We start from the raw sequence: 22464 nt of genomic DNA, 5'->3' as shown, positions 1-22464 counted from the left end.
CACTTACACAGCAGCATAGAGGCCTCCAACAGCAGAATGGATGAAGCCCCTCACAATTGTATGCAGTATGAAGGACAGAATCTGAAAATAAAAAAATAAAATAACAATTAGATACTAATGTATTAAAATAATATAATATGGAAAGCAGTGTAGTTAGACTACAATAAACAAATATGAACTGGCGCCCCTATTTAAGACATGGCTCTCATTAGATCTTAGTTTAGATTTCAATGTGTGTTTATGCCACTAGGTGTCACTGAAATACAATGAAAAGTTATAAACTCCCACGCATGCTAAGAGTAAAAGCTCTTTGTCTGAACAGTGACTGCAGTTTTGTCCATTCAGCATATAGAATGGACAAAACCATTGGGACACCTGGAAATTACATGAAAAAAATGGAAAAAAGTAAAGTAAAGTTGACTTTCTGGGAAGACTTTCTTCAAGATATTGGAAAGTGTCTGTTGGACGTTCCAGGCAAGATGGAGGCTATCAAATTGTTTCAAACCAAATAAATTAAAGCATGCTTCCTCAGTGTCTTTCTGAATAATGGAGATGTGTAGAGGAATAAATTCGGACAGACAATGAATGAATCACCTTATTAAGTTTGTAATTTTCATGTGAGCAGTGTTGAGGGTGCCGGTATCCCGCGTGTATCGGCGCCAACTACAGTGCATCCGGAAAGTATTCACAATGCTTCACCTTTTCCACATTTTGTTATGTTACAGCCTTATTCCAAAGTGGAATACATTCATTTTCGTCCTTAAAATTCTACAGAAAATACTCCATACTGACATAGCGAAAAGCTTATTTTTAATTTTTTGCAAATGTATTAAAATAATTAATTAAACCAAAAATAACATGCACATAAGTATTCAAATCATTTGTCCAATACTTTGTTGATGCACCTTTGGCAGTAATTACAGCTGCAATTAATTTGGCTGTAACATAACAAAATGTGGAAAATATTTTCCACCTGCACTGTAAGCGCTGAGCATAAATAAATAGTAATCATTTTTCTCCTTCAACCTTGCGGCGCCCCCTAGAGAATGCCGCCCGGGGCAATTGTTAATGTGGCCCCTGGCTAATTTTGACCAAAAAAAAGGACTATATCTACATGTGTGTGGGTGTGTACCTGAAGGGGAAGGTTGGGGACAATGCAAGTGAATCCAAAGACAACCAGCAGTAGGTTAGTAAAGACGAAGGCTCGGGTGGAGTTGACGATTTTCTGAATCTTTTTGTCTGGGCGGCGAGGCTGACCAGGCTCCCTGATGGGAAAGAATAAAGTTGATTATACTTTTGATGGATCGATTGTTTTTCTGAAAATAACATTAATGTACAGCATCTGACAAAAGTGAGCACACTTAATTATATCTTCTCTGCAGACAAGTACCAGTACTACAGCATCGTCTCTTGAGAAGATACACTGTAATAGCAATGGGTTTTACTGATACATTCAAGATAGGTATCCTGAAAGTATGCACAATTGTTGCAATGTGATTCATTTGAGCAAAACCCATCTCCCTTGAGTCCTTTCCCTTTGACAAACCACCAACAAACGCACTCAAATGTTAATATGGATCTTGACCTGTTTTTTTTTTTATCAAGCTTTATAAATAGACTTATGTGATAACTTTTAACAATAATTCCAAATAGCACTGGTATGTTTGATTTACCCCTTTCTTTGAGGCAAGCTAACCACAAGGTGGGGTACAGCACAGTGGAACCCCACTGACATTGACATAAGCGGTTGTCGACACAGCCCAAATCAAAACCAAAACTTGGAGACTGAGCAAAATGAATCTTGAACCTATGCAAGTTTGTTGAAATTGTTTTCTTCCATTTTGTGCATATTTTTACTTAGATTCTTGTTTTTTCATATATTTTATACTCTTCAACAGAGCTGCTGTGGTTATTTCGTTGTATGTCTTGACTATGGTGACAAACACTCAGAAAGTGCAGACCTCTTCCAGGCCCCATCTTCTAATAGTAAAGAATAATTAAAAACATTGTTTTGAATCAAGACGGCGAGCCGAATCACCCCCAAAATTGGATAACTTTTTTCTTATCCCATTTCCCATAACTTTTGGAGCTATGTTGCTAACTAACACACTAATCACTAAATAACTTACATAACAAAATAAGGTGTGCTTTTTTGATGGAGTAGACTCCAGGTTAATAATACTGTACCATGCTTTTATTTTGAAGCCTACTGACCAGGAAGTCACTGTGCACATTTAAATGCTGTGTAACTAAACAGTAGTACTGTCACTGTTGTTGTTTTACACTGCTTGGTGATAATGATTAAGTTAGAAATACTACAACAACACATGTCGACATAAATGGACTTATTGTCCATTGAAATGTCCCCTTTGAGTCCCAAATAAGCGGTCGACCATGTATGTTAACGTCGACCTAAGCTGGATCTTTTTAGCAATTAGAAGAACGTGGTGGATCAGCATCTGATGAGTCGGTTGACTTAAACGAGTGGTCGACATAAGCTTCTACTGTATCTCACCTCACAATACTCTTGTCCTTTTCATCCTCACAGGCTTTGAGCCTCCAGTCCATGACGTAGCCAATCACAGGGGAAGTTGCCAGACACAATAGCTGCAGTACGCCAAAGATGGACGTGTATGTGCTGACTGAGACACAAACGGGGATAACAAAGTATAATTATTTTGTGCTGTTAAAGCATATTTTGCTGCATGAGTGACTCTGTCATAGGGACTATTAGGTTCTTTTTTAGTAAGACAGCCAAGGAAGAGGAGTGAAAACCTGTGGTGTTAAAAAGCTTAGAATGGTTAGTTAAAGGTCCCTTACCCACTTGCATCCTTTCCACTGCAACAGCATGACAGCACAAAGAGGAAAGAGTCAGAGAGAAAAAGGAATCATGAAGGGTTGTTAACAAGAAGCAATAGGACAGTCCAGCTTAGAGAAAGAGAAGATTGTTGCATGCGAAGCGGTTAAATAGAATATTAAAAGTGGTTAGAAGCTAAAGCAGGAACACAACCATGAAGCGAGCTGGGTGCACACACCTGTTGTGAGGTCTCCCTCCGTCAGGGACTCTAGGATGGTGTTCATAGCACCCATGTAGAAGATGAGACGCAGCTGGGTCACACACATGGTGATAAGGCTCAGGAGGAAGATGGGGCTCAGCACGCTCTTCATGAATGATTGAGCTGCAGACAGGAAATGACAGGAGATCAAATCTTTGCTTTCTGATTACGGCTCGAACAGGACTGGAGCCGCATGTTTGACTAGAGTTCATGAGGCCGTGTCCTGACTGGTGAATGGATGAAGGCTCGGAAGGCAAGAAAACAACAAAAATTTAAAATGTGCCTTATTTTTAATAAGAACGCAGCATTTTTTGAATAAAGTATTTTGAAGTATGCCTAAATAGGCACACTTTGCATATGTACTCAGTTTGTGTTTTTGATGCATCTAATATCCAAAATGATCATTCAGCTCTAACAAGAGCCATGACAATAAAAACACTTACCTATCAGAATATGCGTGGTAATACACAAAATTAACATCTGAAATGTATGTCGGTAAAGAGATTATCATCCAAATATTCCTGCTGTCCTTTGGTTACCATGGTAACACTCTTCAACCTGCCTGTTAAACCAATTGTCTTTCTTAAAGGGTTGAAGGGAAAGTTGATCATTAATCTAACTTGTGAATATAGATGGAAAATGGACTGCATTTGCACTGCAGCCCATATGGTGAAGCACTAGACAAACCAATTATAGGTTAGTGGACAGATGGAGTTGGATTTTATTGCCCAGAAGGATCCATTTGAAGCTTAGTTACAGGATGCGTTTGGAAGTTGGTCATGCTTGCCAGGATATTTATACATTGCTTGGTTACTTAAGGCAACACGTCTCGCAACAATACTTTTGTCATTATTGTCACAATGTGAAGTAGAACTGCACAATAGTTTGATTAGTTCCTAGCTCTACACAACCGTAAGCTACAACTACAAAAACTGCATACTGTACTGTAGTTTTAGACAACCATAATGTGTATGTTTGACAAGGCATATTCATGTGGAGCACGTATATTATATTATGTATTTATAAGTGAAAAAATATGTCAATATGACCTTGTAATTACTGTGACAAGAATGCATACTTGTTTACAGAAACATACATCACTTTCTAAATAAACTGAATAATGACTGGACTTGTTTGCACAATGATGCATATGTGTATATATTCATGATGCTCAACATTTGACACACAAAGCCTGGGTCTATTTGGTAGCAGAGTAGCCGAGTAGGAAAAGAACGCGTCTTACTAAGCTAAGTACGTAACCCCCACTGGAAGTCCCTTCCACTCGGAACCTTAGGTATGTGCTCGTGCCCGATTTGGTGTAGATCTCGGCCAGGTTTCAAATATTTATAATTAGAGGAAAATCTTTGTTGTCAGAAAACTGTGGCATAAACCGACATCTTTGAAAGTCGTATTAGTATTCACACTAAACTGGCACACAATGAGCACTTATTGTGTCTTTTGCCAACACAGACACTACTCTGTTTAGTCTTAAGTGGCTCTAATTATGCCATTTCTGAGTTGACTCACTTTGCTGCGGAGACTTGCATGTCACCTCCAGGTCGACGGTGGACAGGCACACCTTGCTGGCGTCTTGGGAGGCGAGGGTTTTGGGCGGCAAGTATTGCTGCTTTTGCGAGTTGCCCACACTCAGACGACGCCCCACAGTCGTCACCTGCCGGTAAAACTGCTTCCCTGTGATCTTGTGGTCGAATCCCAACCAGCTGAACTTGATCTTTACTCTGAGGGGCAGATGGTCCAATAACAAAAGTGATTTAACCGTATTAAGGAGATAAAGTCAACAAGAAAGTGGAAACAAAAGATCAAGGTGAATGAAAGCAAATCCAAACAGCTTTCCTGTTTTTTTAAGTATTTCCTGTCTTCAGGCCTTGGCAGAGTTGCACTGACATGAGTGTGCAGATGTGTGTGAGCATGAATATCTACGTTTGTCAGGTTGTGTATGTGTGTGGCGGACTGGGCAGCCTCGTCAGAAGCTGGCAACGAAGTCATAATATACAGTATTTGCAACGGTTGAAATATGATAGCTAAAAGACTGGAAAACAGATCTTTAGCGCTAGTCCCATGTGTTAAGACCAGGGACTGGACTGCACCATTCATCTAATCCAGGGGTCTTAAACTCAATTTACCCAGGGGGCCGCTGGAGGGGGATACTGGGCCACACAAAGTATTCACTTGAGAATCACAATTTCAACCACGTGACTAAATGTGCTAACTACTTCTACAAAGAGCTATACTGACAGTGAAATATGGCAGGCCTAGTTAGCCATTCTAAATCTTAAATTTAATTCAGAACTTTTGACACTGTTTAGTTCCCTAGGTGGGGGCCAAAGACACCTCCGCGTGTTTACAAAATGTCACTATTTGTAATGCCCAATGTGTGTTTGTTGAGTATTGTTTGTGTTTGAACCATGATTGCAGTTAGTATTCTTTTTAGTGCAATTCAAGATTCCCATATTATTGGTAACTATCAGCAGGGTGCAATTACACTTAACAATGAAGTTAAGTAAAGGGCCACGAAATATGGTCCGTGGGCCGCAAGTTTGAAAACACTGATCTAATATAATGTACAGTCAAACCTGTGTATAGCACAAAAAGCAAAAGTGTCCAATATAGGCATGTGGCAACTATACACAGGTTGCCATGACAATCTCAAATGTTGAACACTATAAAAGAAAGCACAAATTTTTTTAGATCGGGTCAAGTTTATCCTAAAAAGAGTAAACAAAAAGATAATAACAACACCTAAATTTCCCCAAGTGTGCTTGCATTGCGCCTACATTACGGCTGTGGAGTGGATATTGTACATTTTCACCCTAATCATGAGTCAACTTCCATTCCATTACTCCGGGATGCGAAATATGTGCCCGCTATAGACAAGGTTTTTCACACTACTTTTCCCAGCAGGGAAAATTTTAGTGGCCGCTAACACAGGTTTGACTGTATTTCAGAGGACAGCTGGAAGCATCTGCCTTTGAGTGTGTGTCAAGTTTTCTTACGTGAAGTCCATGTCCTCTGGGCCGGGGAAGGGCTCCAGAGGCCAGTTGACAAAGCAGTTGAAGAAGACCAGGCAGGCACACCCAGCCCAAACCAACAAGATGGAGATGAAGGTGGCCCCCAGGTCATAGATCACCTAAAAGGCAATTTAATGATTACTTCTATGTACTAGCACTATTATTACTTGTGCTGCCAAATTATTATTTTTATCAGATTATTCACACTTTTGAATTTGGATTCATCGTGGTTAATCACAGTAAATTACTTGCTTACATAATTTTAAAAAAGACACCAAAATATTTTGACACAAATGCAAAAGTATCATCAGAAAGTCATACACAAACCTTTTTTTAAATGTTTTCCTTGAATGTACGTAATTAATTTGCCCAAAACCTAATAAAAGTATTATTTAAAGTCTGTCTGGGTTTATTTTGAAGAAAAATGTGTGCGTATGCATTGAACAGACCATTTGTGGTTACTGTTAAAGTGCTCAAAATAAATTGACGTAAAAATTATTTCAAAAAACTCGAATTATATTGCATGATTAATCTGGAACTATTCATTGTTAATGCAATATTTTTTGTGATTAATCACATGAGTGATTAGTACAAATAAAAGCAGTTATATTCAAAACGTACATTAAGATGCAAAACAAAATAAATATTTATGTTGCATAGTTTTGACTGACTGTCTGAACACACACCTGCTATAAAAAGAAAAAATACATTTTAGAACGTCATATTTGTATTTATCTATTTGTTGAGTATTATTACTTGGCCGCTTGCAGGTAGATGGAGGACTGGGTAATACGCCAAGTACTACTTTTACGGAATCTATGGTGGTCAGATCAATATCATTATGACTCAATGGCTAAAATCTGTCCTGCAAAAGTGGAAAAAGTTGCATTTGCCCATCAGTAAGCTGCTTACTTCCTCATTTAAGACTTATTTAGACAGACAGGACTTATAAAGTGTGCCTAAAATGGCTTGAAAAAGATGCATTTTATCTGCATTTGCCCCAAATTGAATAGGTTCTGCTTTGTACCATGTACAACTCCTAGTTGTGTAGTTTTTGCAAAACTCAACACCATACTTTTATGTTTTCTTGCTTGGAGATGTTAAATATACAGTCATATTCTTAGAGCGTTCCATTCACAACTCAGATGAGTCTGTTGATACAGCTGGTGTAGTGGTTAATACATTGCACAGGTATACACAACGCAGTGTCCTGATTACCTTGATGCCGGGGAAAGTGACTGCAGAAGAGGCATAAGATCCGATCATCAGTGCGATGAAGGTCGACCTCAGGTCTCCAAACATGTTGGGAAGCTGACAAGAAAAAAAGATGACTCGATTAACAACATAATTCAGCGCTTGAAGGAGCAAAAAGTTAAATGTTTGCGTCACAATCGTGAATGTGTGGGTACCACTGTCGTGGAGGGTACGGATGTGGTATCGATGCCATACAAAATAAATATAGGACCAGTATCGTTGATCCTGATACCACAAACGTTTCAAGCTCATTTAATGATCATGCTAACTACTGTTGGACACCATCATTTCTCTCTTTGCAATGTCTGTTGGATAAATTAGCTGCGTTTTTGACAGCCTTAGTGATTTTAACAATATTATAACAAACCCAAAAAAAGTTATTTCTAAAAATAAACATAGAAGTGAGCTAAAATCAATCAGTTAATGATACTACTCACTATTTGGATGAATCCATCCACCCCTAATTAAGATAAATGAGGAGGTAAGTTGATTATAATTCATGGACAAATCATCAGATGAAAACAATGCACTTTGATTTCTCCTTTCTCAGAACTGCTATCAGAATATTCTCGTGGATCAAAGTAAAGAACTGCCATTCTAGCGTCCTTCCACTGCTTTAATTGCAGCATGAAGGGGAATATTTGCTTTTGAAGCTCCTGGATAGAGACTCACCTGGCGTAACCCGTGTATCATTTCTTCAACAAACTATACTCAAACACTAACACAATTAAATCCCACTGCTCTACAATATTAACCAGTCGAGGAAACGTCCTTATTTAACGCATAAGAACCCCGACATATTTGTGTGTAAAGAGAAATGGTGGTGGATATACAGTACTTCAAGAGACCAAGTGCACAACACGCACTGTAAAAAAGAGCTGTCCAAATATAAGATCAAAAGACCAGATTTGAGAAAAAATAAAAAATCAATTATAAAATTAACAATAGCTGCATGGACAGATACTTTTACTTGATAAGACATCTTAAATGAAGATTTGTATATCTGGAAATTAGCAGGACTTTTACGATAGAAAAACAAGCATTATCCAACTTGCAATTCTTAAGTTAAACATCCTTGAGATGTTGCAGAATCTTTAAACAAGATTTTCTATGGGGGTGGAGACCAAAATATCTTATTTGAATAGTTATTTTCTCAATTTTAACATTTTTAAACTTGAATAGAAAAAAAGGAATTATTCATGCTAAAATTAAGATTAGTCAATGACTAAAATCAGGTAATAAAAATAGGTAAACAGCTCTTATAACTTGGGACATTTCTAGAAATAAAATGTAAAATCTTGTCAAGTGGCAAATAATTTGCAGTGCATTTGTGATGTTTAAAAAAAACTATTAAATATAAGCCCTAATAGTTCATTTCAAAGATCTGTGCAAAATAACTTAATGTCCTTGTACTTTAATTGAACAGATATTTATTTATTCAAAATAATTGGACTTCATTGTCTTCACTTGTCATCGTTTGACAAATACGCAACATCAGGCTTTCCCATAAGGCTATATATTAGCAATATTTTCCTAGCTTGTTTCATATAAATTTATTGAACAAATATAGTAAGAACCATTTAATTTAATGTTTGACATCGTTTGAAAATGACCTTTCAATGGCCAAAAATTAAACTTTTGGAAATAGGACAGCTTACCTGACAAGCTGCCATTTGGGGAAGCCATACCCTAATCACATGACTGTCACATGATAACCACTTAATGAGTTCAAGTCAAAACATCATTATGTAGACGACACATTTTAGGACATTTAAAATGTGTTTAGAGGCACTTTAAATGTTTTTTAGTCTAGTAGTTTATCAAGTAGTTAGGCACTGTTTTGCAAGATAAGAGTGTTCCGGCATTTGAAGCACAACAGAGAAGGAATCTGGAGAGTCTTGCACAACGACCCTAAGGAGTGCACACACTGTTCTTATCCAAACCCTTGGAACTGTAAACAGCCATCATCACTGGAAAGCAAATGAGTCAATCGGTGGCAACACATTCCAGCTCGCAAAGGAGGACGGACGGTCCTGCCAGGCAGACTGGTACTATAGCCTGTTATTAAGTGAAGGACCTTTAGCAAAATACCAACATAAGTGGGTGGATCCAAACCTCAAAAGCACTGACACCAATTGTAATATCACAAATAAGAATATAGTAGTATAACAAAATCACAAAAACATTTCAAGCAGAAAGTGTTGTTGTCAGTATTGTGGTCAGCGATACCAACCATGAATTTGCTTAGTATCAGATCGATACCAATGTTGGCAGTATCGCCCATCCCTCCTAACCACTCACATGACCTTCAAACTTAAACTCCAGTCCTGACAGTTTACAGGACGAGGAACAACACACTCCCGCTGGGATAAGATACACACAACCTTTGTCCCAGTTGGTGGGGAGGACACACAAAGGAGCTGCTCAGCATGTGTCCAGCTCAGCATAATCCATGTCGTCAGCATGATTAATCAAGGCCAACACATGAAGTCAACAAGTTTACATTTCACCACCGAGGCGCTCTCGCTTCCTCATTTTTATCCATTCTGCTTGGCTTGACACTAATTATTTTCTTATGTTTGTTGCATTTCCTTATGTCGTCCCCGCCAGACCAAAGTACAATGCATTTGTGTTGTTATAATACACGTCAGCGTTAGAAAAAGCGTGTATTAGAAATAAAAAACTGTCCACTTTGTAAAGGTTTCATTAATGCATAGAATAGATGGTTTCTATCACTGCTAGTGTGTGTTTATGTCGACGCCCCGCAGACTTGCTGACAAACGTCGACATAAACGGTTTTATATTATAAATAAATAAATAAATAAATTGGTTATACTTGTATAGCGCTTTTCTACCTTCAAGGTACTCAAAGCGCTTTGACAGTATTTCCAAATTCACCCAATCACACACAGTTTCACACACTGATGGCGGGAGCTGCCATGCAAGGCGCTAACCAGCAGCCATCAGGAGCAAGGGTGAAGTGTCTTGCCCAAGGACACAACGGACGTGACTAGGATGGTAGAAGGTGGGGATTGAACCCCAGTAACCAGCAACCCTCCGATTGCTGGCACGGCCACTCTACCAACTTCGCCACGCCGCCCCTATAATAAAACCTATATTGTGAATTATAGTCGAGGTTAAAGTTAAAGTACCAATGATTGTCACACACACACTAGGTGTGGTGAAATGTGTCCTCTGCTTTTGACCCATCCCATTGTTCACCCCTGGGAGGTGAGGGGAGCAGTAGGCAGCAGCGGTGGCCGTGCCCGGGAATATTTTTTGGTGATTTAACCCCCAATTCCAACCCTTGATGCTGAGTGCCAAGCAGGGAGGTATCCATCCATCCATCCATTTTCTACCGCTTATTCCCTTCGGGGTCGCGGGGGGCGCTGGAGCCTATCTCAGCTGCAATCGGGCGGAAGGCGGGGTACACCCTGGACAAGTCGCCACCTCATCACAGAGCAGGGAGGTAATGGGTCCCATTTTTATAGTCTTTGGTATGACTTGTCTGTGGTTTATCCGTTATACAGTGCTCAATACCGGGGTAGAGAGGCAATTTCATGAAATAGCCTGTGTTTTTTCCTTACCTAACGTATATATTGTGAATTATATTTATATAGCGCTTTTTCTCTAGTGACTCTAAACGCTTTACAGTGAGAAACCTATTATTGACATTTAAACTTAATTTACACCAGTGTGGGTGGCACTGGGAGCAAGGTGGGTGAAGTCTCTTGCCCAAGAACACAACAGTAGTGGCAAGGGAGGGCAGAAGCTGGATTCATACCAGGAATTCCCAAGTTTCTGGTTGGCCGCTCTACCATCTGAGCCACGCAGCCCCACTATAGCAATTTGTTTACATGGTTGACATACAGTATTGCCTCAATCAGAAGTTTAGTTTCTTTTTCACACTGTGTTCCTGTAAATGATTTACAATATCTCACATAACTAATGTATTTAAAAGTATCAATATTTTAATTTAGAATCGATATTACACTATATCTGGTATCGACTGTATCGATAATTCAGTATCATTAGTGCACATTTTAATGCTGTGTAACTAGACAGTAGTTGCTGTTATCGGTTGACGCTCCTTCGCGATAATTATGATGTTAACAACACCACAACACATAAAAGGACACATTACAAGCACTTTTCAGTAAAAACACGAACAGGGTGAACCGGGACTTGATGAGTTAATCACCATAGATGGACGGGTTGTCGACATAAGCAGGTTGTAAGAATTTCTTCTGGGAAAACTTTTTTGGAATTCAAAACAAACTAGGAGTAGTTCGTTAAAGTACTGTCAAAAAATGGCCAACGGAAACCAAGATGGCCAACTTCCTGTTCGTTTTCAGGCATGGCTTCTTGACGATAGACGTCTCCAACGATTTTTGTGTTGATACGTAAAAATGGAAGGAGGGGGGAATTTTTTATGAAATTTAAAGGTGGTGTTAAAGAGCCAATTTAAAAAGTTAATGTTCAGGAACCCTGTGAAAAACAACGTAGCAGAAATGTTCACAAGTGACACGGCCCTGCCGACTGATGATAACAATATTGTTTCTCCAGTTTGTTTTGATTATGGCAAATGACTCAAGTCTAGTTGTTGCTGTTTTGTTGCCACCGGAGTAATTTCTCAGAATGCACTAGAGTTAGTGGGCGAACTCAGTCAACAAAGTCACATGAGTGTCGCAATGACTGAGTATTAAAAAAAGTGTTTGTGGTGCAGCATGTCCAGACAAGATTTCACTCCTTGTGACGGAGCAAAATGTTTGGAGAGTCTCTGGGTTAGTGGGTCTGAGTCATAGTCAGGTGTTGATACAGACAACTCAATCAAACAGGCTGAATGTGGTTAATCATCAAAGACGAAGTATAACATGAGAATAGTGTGTGTAATACTAATATATGAGTGTTTTTGTTGCTTAGACACTAGAGATGCGCGGATAGGCAATTATTTCATCCGCAACCGCATCACAAAAGTCGTCATCCACCCGCCATCCACCCACCATCCACCCGAACCAACATTTTATTGAAACCACACCCACCCGCCACCGGCCCGTTGTTATATATCTAATATAGACGATGCAAGGCATTAGTGAGGTTAGAAAGGAGACTGATCCAATGCAGTAGAGACATTCAATGCGTGCCACACATTAATATCTCTTGCAGTTGCAGCAAGCAAAACGATGCTTTTAAGAAGTTAAAAAAATGTTTTAAAAAACTAGGCCTATATTTTCGTTAGGTAAAAAAAATGTTCTGAATTTATTTCAATGAATATTAACTTGTTAACTTTATAATGCTCAAATAGGGACGAGGGCGGGGTGCACAGTGAACAATTTTGCGACAAAGATGAACCTTTATTGATTGATCTGCAGCCATGACAAAATATCAGACAATCTCCATTGTCAACGACAGGCAGGAAAATAAAGATAAACACATAGCCTATGTTGTAGGCATAGGCATAGGCTCATACATTTTTAAGTTGAAATAAAAAAATTTAAAAAAAATGTGCCTCACAAGCCTTAGGCTGTCAATCATGCGCACAAACTTAAATTATACAACAACATATGTACCGTAATTTCCGGACTATAAGCCGCTACTTTTTCCCCTCGTTCTGGTCCCTGCGGCTTATACAAGGGTGCGGCTTATTTGCGGCCTGTTCTTCTCCGACACCAACGAAGAGGATTTCAGTGGTTTTAGTACGCAGGAGGAAGACGATGACACAATGATTAAAGACTGACTTTTCATATACCGGTAGGCTGGTTATTTTGATAACGTACAGGCGAGCACTTTGTATTACTTTGCACCGTTGTATTATTTGTACTCTGCACGAATGCTGTTCGCCATGTCAAAGATGTGAAAGTTTGATTGAATGATTGAAAGATTTATTGTTAATAAATGGGACGCTTTGCGTTCCCAAACAGTCATCTCTGTCCCGACAATCCCCTCCGTGGTAGCAGGAACCCCTATATACTACGGTAATTACACATCAAAACCCTGCGGCTTATAGTCGGGTGCGGCTTATATATGGAGCAATCTGTATTTTCCCCTGAATTTAGCTGGTGCGGCTTATAGTCAGGTGCGGCTTATAGTCCGGAAATTACGGTATGTCATCCCTATTTAAACAAAAATTTAAAAAAAATAAAAAAATAATTGAATTATAATGAAAATAGACAGTCGCGACAAACAAAGCAGGCTAAATAGCCTTACATTGTAGCCAATCGGAGATGCGCTTCACTTGAAAGCGAGGCCAAATAATTAACACACAGTAGTATATCTCCAATAGAAAAAAAAACACAATAAACAACGCAATTGCCTTAATTCCTTTGCCTTGTAGTGCGCCCAAACAACACGTAACCATCACAATTATTCAGCTGACCGAACTCAATATACGTTAGACATGGGCTTATTTGGTATAGCCTAGGTAACGTAGACTAATTCGTTTAACATATCCAACCATATGTCTACTGACTTTTTTTTTTTTTAGCACTATGCAGGAATAAAATGGCACCTACAGTGCCAGGATTCAGGCGAGAGCGCCTGGCCTCTAAAATGCGCCCTGCTGCGCTGAAGGAGCGCTCAATTGCGGCGCTCAATTGTTGCTGGGACGCATAGGATTCTCTTTATACATTTACTATGTATATATATTCCCGAATTGGTTAAACCGCAGCAAAAAGAAAACAGGTATTGGATTATATCGACTATATCGATTATATCGACTTGCAACTAAAATCTCTGATAGCAGCAGATTCAGCTACATGTCCTCCAATAACACACAAGGTCTACAGGGGCTAGCAGCTACGCAACAGCTAAGCACACAATAGCACATAAGCTTGACATACGTTGTACATGTGACAATTAAGATCTTCTCCTTTTTCTTCCTCAATAAGTCTCCTTAATTTAACAATATTGCGGTCTAATACACGACATTTGTCAATATAAAGAAAGTATCCAGCAACAAACATGTCCGTATCATTCAACTTACTGCGTCCTGAGTTTAACTTAACAAATTATTGTGGTCATTAGGTGTCTCATAAAAAAAACAATTAGCACTCCACTTCTACTTAAACACAACATAAGTCCATTCAAGGCAGTTAATAATAAATACTATAATATATAAAGAATTTGGACACCCCTGTTCTAAACAGAACCATCTCTTGTGTTTGATGTGCACATTTCATACATTTGTATGACCAATAACTTGCGAAGAATGTGCATATCTTACATGTAAATGGTGACGGCAAAGACAATCAGCCATACCAGCCTACATACGAATGCTGTTACTTCTTCCCTGAATAGCGCTTTTGTTCACGCTCTGCTCACAGCATATCCAAGGAAGGAGTGGAAGTGTACACACTGATGCACTCTGTGTTTGGACAGCCATGTCAGCTCTATTTTAGGTCCCACAAAGTCACATGTAGATAAGAGATCACGGTCCCATGGATGGGTTGGATTGCGAACACGTGCAGACAGGCACCGGATGTTGCAAGAATCTTAACAGACTTCCCTGTGTACGTAGGTATTTAAAAAATGCTGTTGCAGCAAGCACATGTCTATAACAAGTAGCCATAAAAGGGGTAGTTTAGCATTTTTTTTAATTGTCTAAGTAAGAAAGTTTGGTATATGCTTCTGCATGGTAGAGAGTCGGTGGATCAATCCATGTACCGGTAATATCAAGAGTAGTATCTGATTGGATCGATGCTAACATGATGAAATGGATGTTTTTCACTTGTCATCTATGTTTATCTTTACACATGTTTGCCCAGGGTGTACCCCGCCTTCCGCCCGAATGCAGCTGAGATAGGTTCTAGCATCCCCCGCGACCCCTAATGGGACAAACGGTAGAAAATGGATGGATGGATGGATGTTTTTGTTGTGTTGTTCATATTGTATAATGTTTATATTGTTATCTTTGTATACTGTTTGCAAACACAGGGAATAAGTTATTTGGCAAAAAGGATTTGAATGAGAGCCGATAGGAGTTTTTGCTTTTGTTTACTTATTTTTGCACAAATGACTTTATTTTGTATGTTTAATTGTAGGTAATACAAATATTTGTTTTTAATAACTGTATCAATAACGTTACATTGTTGTTTTTATGCATTGTTGAATTGTTCACATGTTTTTGCCTAAAATATTTGTATTGTGCGTTAGACTTGATCAGGAAACTAAAGGAAAAAAACACAATCATTAACTGTTCTTTACAAATGTGTAAAAAAAAAAAGAAAAAAAAAAGACAATATCGGTGATATTGGTCCTGTATTTACTATAGGGCTGCGTATTGGCAAGGACTTCATGATGCGATACGTACCACTATGCTTGAGTCACAATACAATACAGTATTGCAATATTATGAATATGTGATATTGCATTCTGCAAACTTGGACTAAGTGTCTTGCTACTTAAATGCAAAACAAATCTTTTGTACTTCTTAACTGTTGACCTTATTGTATTTCCTTCCTCACTACTAACCCAACAGAGCAAAGTAACAGTAAAGCGACAAACTTTGCAAAGTTGTTTTAAAAATCATTTAAAAAAAGAAATAAATGGATATTAAGAAATAAAAAATCTACATACGGCAATATCATTAGAAAAAGTATTGTGATATTGACATTTTCCTCACCCCTAATTTACTAGGTATTGTATTGGATAGAAAAAACGTTTGGTAAAATCTGTATATAAAGATATTGTTATGATCTCACTAGACACTTTGGACTTTATTATTAGTTCCCTTACTTTCTGTGTTGATTTCCTGTTCAGCGCTCGTATTTTTATTTTACAAGGATATTTTTTATGCCAGCCCTGAGCTCTGGACTGGATGGACTGGGTTGGATCATTTGCTTTATTATGCAGTATAATCAATCAATCAATCAATCAATCAAAGTTTATTTATATAGCCCTTAATCACAAGTGTCTCAAAGGGCTGCACAAGCCACAATGATAATGCTTCAAACCCCACTTCAAAAAGCTGTGCACGACAAAACATCCTCAATGTAACCATTAATCTTGACTTCCTATTTTGATTTATAAACAAATCAGCACAAATGGTTGTATTCATGTTAGTGTTGTAGGTTAAAGTGTTCAATATATGGTGCTGCTGAGTTAATGTTGCTAGTCATTGTATTTATTAAGTTTGTCTAATTGTATTTTTCAGTATCATATGATATAAGGTTTTTTTTAAGGCAAATTTCAGGCACTTTAAATACTTTCTGTACAGACTAAAAACAATGTTTTAACAATTGTTTTTGTATATATATATATACATATGTATATATATATATATATATGTATATATATATATATATATATATATATATATATATATATATATATATATATATATATATATATATATATATATATATATATATATATATATATGTATATATATATATATATATATATATATATATATATATATATATATATATATATATATATATATATATATATATATATATATATATATATATATATATATTAGGGGTGTGGGAAAAAATTGATTCGAATTCGAATCGCGATTCTCACGTTGTGCGATTCAGAATCGATTCTCATTTTTTTAAAATGTATTTTTATTTTTGTATTTATTTATTTGAAAAAATATATATATATATATATATTTTTTCATTAATCAATCCAACAAAACAATACACAGCAATACCACAACAATGCAATCCAATTCCAAAACCAAACCCGACCCAGCAACACTCAGAACTGCAATAAACAGAGCAATTGAGAGGAGACACAAACACGACACAGAACAATCCAAAAGTAGTGAAACAAAAATGAATATTATCAACAACAGTATCAATATTAGTTACAATTTCAACATAGCAGTGATTAAAAATCCCTCATTGACATTATCATTAGACATTTATAAAAATAAAAAAAAAGAACAATAGTGTCACAGTGGCTTACACTTGCATAGCATCTCATAAGCTTGACAACACACTGTGTCCAATATTTTTACAAAGATAAAATAAGTCATATTTTTGGTTCATTTAATAGTTAAAACAAATGTACATTATTGCAATCAGTTGATAAAACATTGTCCTTTACAATTATAAAAGATTTTTTACAAAAATCTACTACTCTGCTAGCATGTCAGCAGACTGGGGTAGATCCTGCTGAAATCCTATGTATTGAATGAATAGAGAATCGTTTTGAATCGGGAAAAAAATCGTTTTTGAATCGAGATTCGTGTTGAATTGAAAAAAAATTGATTTTGAATCGAATCGTCACCCCAAGAATCGATATTGAATCGAATCGTGGGACACCCAAAGATTCACAGCCCTAATATATGTATATATATATACATATATATACATACATATATATATATATATATATATGATACTATTTATAGTCAGGGGGGATGTTTTCTTTTTCGGGGATAAATAATTGAGAAGCACTGCTGTACTGACACTACCCTCAGCATCAATACTACAATTTGGAGTAACATCTGCTGAAATCTGACCAAGCATAATCTTACAGAAGTTGCTGTAAAAATGTCTTCAAAGGCATCATGTGTGATTGTGTCACTCCGTGGGCGGACTGCATTTGTTGTAAAATTGGGATCTGGTTAAGACATTACCCACAGTCTGCAGACAACTGGACATGTTTTGCAACTCTAGATGTGAGTGTGCTGAGTTTCAAAAAAGAAAAGTGCAGAGTGTGTGCCACAAAAGTGACGATGGAATGACCAAACATGCTGAGCAGGTCAAGATAAGTACGGGGAAAGAGGAAACAGGAGAGGGGCCTTTTTGAGAGGAAATGAAAGAAGGAAGAGGGGTTGCAGCAGCGAATGGAAATTATGTCCCCTGCCAATGAATGCAGCACGGAGAACCAGCTCGGACTGGTCCTGTCCACTCCATCTATCATAAAGTGCAGCCAAGTGAGCTGTAAGATTAGCAAACACTGGCTGACAAACACCGGGATGCTGTTGTCCTGATTTGGCATGGTTTGTGTTTTTCCATAGTCTTAAAAAGGCGGGTACGTCCCCGAGTGGGACTGAAGGCCACTCTGGAGCTCTTTGCGCAACTACACTAATAATGTCCAGCAGCCTTGCATGCATGTCAAAATAGCACTCCTCCACCAAATAACAACCACATGATATCAGTGACGCCTGCTCTCGTCTCAAATTACTTTTGTGTACATTTCCTTTCATCTGAGGCAGTGAGGACACAAAGCACAAAGTGTTCTCTCTGAGCACCCACAGCAAGGGACACACACCAGCATGAGCGCAAGACCGGGAATTATTTGAAAAATGAGATATAGGCAGAGAAATGCCTCAGCGTGGCGAGAACAAACTCAGGAAGCAAGAAGCGTTTCACACGTGTCGAGCGTTAGCACGAAAACATAGGAGTGCCATGCTATAGTGACTGCATGCACTGGATACTGTATGTAGTGTGTGTGTGTGTGTGTGTGTGTGTGTGCGTGTTTGGGGTGCCACGAACACGTGTAACACGATTCTTCCAAGTGTGTTTACAGGCAGACGAGAAGTGGAGCAAACGGGGGCAACTTCACTCCCGGTTTTTCCCAGCCAGGATATTTGTGCTGAATGCGCACTCAGAGGAAACGGCAAAACATGTGACATGAATTCATAAAAGTAAGGGAAAAAACATGATAAAAGAAGGAGCCTTCACTTAGAAATAATTGAAAATACCCTCAAAATTTAGTGACCCAAATCTTAACATCTGGAAAAGCCACCGTGAATACATTTGGGCCGCCACAAATATATTTGCCTTTTGCTGATAAACACTTTATAACGGGACTGTGAATGTAGCTTGCCATTACTACTTTGTACAGTAGACCAGTGGTCCCCAACCACCGGGATCGATTGGTACCAGGCCGCACAAGAAAAAAATTGTTTTTGAATTTAAAAATGTTTTTTTATTAAATCAACGTAAAAAACACAGTATACACTTACAATTAGTGCACCAACCCAAAAAACCTCCCTCCCACATTTACACTCATTCGCACAAAAGGGTTGTTTCTTTTTGTTATTAATATTTCTGGTTCTTACATTATATATCAATATAGATCAATACAGTCTGCAGGGATACAGTCCGTAAGCACACATGATTGTATTTTTTTATGACAAAAAATAAAATAGAATAAAAAAAATGTAAACAATACCCCTCCCCCAATTTTCAAGCGTTGACCGGTCCGCAGTTACAAAAAGGTTGGGGACCACTGCAGTAGACGGTAGGGTTGTACAGTATACCGGTATTAGTATAGTACTGCAATACTAATGAATCATATTCGGTACTATACCGCCTCTGAAAAGTACCGTCAATAAAGTAATAAAGTAAGTTTCTTACAAGTATCGTCCCTGCAGGACGAGGAATAGCTAAACATGTTTCACTACACACCGTAGCTCACCGGCATCAAAATGTAAACAAACGCCATTGGTGGATCTACACCTAACATCCACTGTAATGATACCAAGTACAGTAGCGTATCTAGTCGATACTACTACGATTGCGTCGATATTTTTTGGCATCACAAAATCTTCTTTCATTTTTTTAAATTTCTATTATGTTTATAAACTCAGGAAATATGTCCCTGGACACATGAGGACTTAGAATATGACCAATGTATGATCCTGTAACGACTTGGTATCGGATTTATACCCAAATTTGTGGTATCATCCAACATTTTAACAGAAGTGTAGATAGAACATGTTAAAAGAGAAAGTAAGCAGATATTAACAGTAAATGAACAAGTAGATTAATAATTTATTTTCTACCACTTGTCCTTAATAATTTTGACAAAATAATCGAATGGAAAATGACACAATATGTTATTGTATATTTCGGCAGCTAAATTAGGAGCCTTTGTTTGTTTACTTACTACTAAAAGACAAGTTATCTTGTATGTTCACTATTTTATTTAAGGACAAACTTGCAATAAGAAACATATGTTTAATGTACCCTAAGATTTTTTGTTAAAATAAAGCCAATAATGCAATTTTTTGTGGTCCCCTTTATTTAGACCAAAAAATGTGAGCACATTACACCAATTCTTAAATCCTTACATTGGCTCCCTGTACATCAGAGAATTGATTTCAAAATCGTCCTGCTCACATATAAAATCACTACATGGTCTAGGGCCGAAGTATATCACCGATATGCTCCCATTATATAAGCCCTCTAGATCACTTAGATCTTCTGAGACCAATCTGTTAGCGGTTCTCAGAGTAAACTCAAATCAAGAGAGAGCATCATTCAGTCACTATGCAACAAATAGCTGGAATAAACTTCCTGAAGATGTCAGACTTTCCCCAACTCTGACTACTTTTAAAACTAGACTGAAAACTTTTATGTTCACCTTAGCTTTCAGCTAAATCTTTTAATCTTTTAACGTCCGCACTGTTTTTATTTTTTAATGTCTGCATTTTAATTTTGCTTTTATTTTCTTTCATTTCACTTTGTTGTCCCACATGTTGTTCTGTGAAGCACTTTGAGTCTGCCTTGTTGTATGAAAAGTGCTATACAAATAAAGTTGCCTTGCCTTGCCTTGCCTAGAAAAGTAACGAAAAGTATCAAAATAATTTTGGTACCGGTACCAAAATATTGGTATCGGGACAACACTTGTAGACGGCATCCTAATTAACACACCTCATACAAATAAGAAAAGAATAAAAAGACGTAGCAGGAGTGACCAGTGTTTGCCAACTTAGAGACTTTTATATTTCGCGAGTATTTAGACACCATCAGTAAAGCGACAAATCTAGTGACCTTTTTCTTTTGGACCTAAAATAACTCACAAGAGGCTCCATCTTGATAGAAAGTTCATTTGTGTTTCTTAAAGTATTTGTTTTGCTTTTTGTGTGGTTTTTCTTTGCTCACTTTTTGTCCCTCCCACAATGTAAAAATGACGTGCACTGTGGGCAGTTTTGCAAACTTGAAGATGACGTCTACATGCAGTACATAACACGGGTTTCACTGTAGTTGTTTTTCCTGGAAACAATAAACGGCCTGTTGATCCACACCCAGACCCACACACACACTCCTATATGTACACGAGGACGTTCTGACATTTGTGAGCAGGTCCAGCCTTGCAGCTGAAACTGGAGATGAACAAAAACAACTTCGGACTGAAGACAAGTGAGGAGGGGGCTGTAACCTGCTGAGCAACTTGTGTCTGTTTGTGTCAGGGTCCCAGTGGGCGCCATGAATAGGAAACAGCGAAGACAACACGTGCACGGCTTCCTGTTTGTGTCCTTTGTGACAAAGTGCCACATTACAGCCTGCTGCAAAGATTGGGTTTGTGTCGCTTTTTACCGTGTCGCATTTGCACAGTCACGACCAGTACGGACAACAGTGATGCATGTTGCTCCTGCGGAGATTAAATAGTGATGAGGAGAGGCCTTTTTTTGGCCACCAGACAGAGCAGCTGTGAATAATAGATGCTAGTTGCTTCTTTCTACTCTCCCACTCTCACGTGGTCCTCTCTTCTGATGCAGCACTTTCATCTCGCTACGCCCTGAACACTCTGCCTTTTTCCTTACCCACTCCCGGCTCTCCATTTGCAGACTTTACTCTTGTTTCTGTTGTATAGAGACACTTTTTTTTTTTTTTTTTTTCAAAAGCCCACCAACAACTAAGGAAGTTCCACCATAGCTACTAGGGGTGTGGGAAAAAATCGATTCGAATTCGAATCGCGATTCTCACGTTGTGCGATTCAGAATCGATTCTCATTTTTAAAAAATCAATTTTTTTTGTTTTTTTTAATTAATCAATCCAACAAAACAATACACAGCAGTACCATAACAATGCAATCCAATTCCAAAACCAAACCCGACCCAGCAACACTCAGAACTGCAATAAACAGAGCAATTGAGAGGAAACACAAACACGACACAGAACAAACCAAAAGTAGTGAAACAAAAATGAATATTATCAACAACAGTATCAATATTAGTTACAATTTCAACATAGCAGTGATTAAAAATCCCTCATTAAACATTTATAAAAATAAAAATAAATGAACAATAGTGTCACAGTGGCTTACACTTGCATCGCATCTCATAAGCTTGAAAAAAAACACACTGTGTCCAATATTTTCACAAAGATAATATAAGTCATATTTTTGGTTCATTTAATAAGTTAAAATAAATTTAC

At 37.9% G+C, this 22464-nt stretch overlaps 1 protein-coding gene across 1 annotated transcript in view; it reads right to left on the bottom strand.

The window, feature by feature from the left end:
- Positions 1-22464, bottom strand: part of LOC133663450 (large neutral amino acids transporter small subunit 4-like) — a 47463-nt gene that overhangs the window by 7770 nt on the left and 17229 nt on the right. Inside the window, exons 6-12 of the mRNA XM_062067925.1 lie at positions 7304-7396; positions 6071-6204; positions 4584-4795; positions 3036-3179; positions 2516-2642; positions 1133-1265; positions 8-81 (exon numbers count right to left, since the gene is read on the bottom strand). Coding sequence (XP_061923909.1) covers positions 8-81; positions 1133-1265; positions 2516-2642; positions 3036-3179; positions 4584-4795; positions 6071-6204; positions 7304-7396 — 917 coding nt within the window. The remainder of the gene's footprint in view (positions 1-7; positions 82-1132; positions 1266-2515; positions 2643-3035; positions 3180-4583; positions 4796-6070; positions 6205-7303; positions 7397-22464) is intronic.

This window comes from Entelurus aequoreus, linkage group LG13 (genome assembly GCF_033978785.1).
Source record: "Entelurus aequoreus isolate RoL-2023_Sb linkage group LG13, RoL_Eaeq_v1.1, whole genome shotgun sequence".
NCBI lineage: Eukaryota > Metazoa > Chordata > Actinopteri > Syngnathiformes > Syngnathidae > Entelurus > Entelurus aequoreus.
The sequence above is the reverse complement of the archived record's forward strand: the minus strand, read 5'-3'. Positions and strand labels throughout refer to the sequence as shown.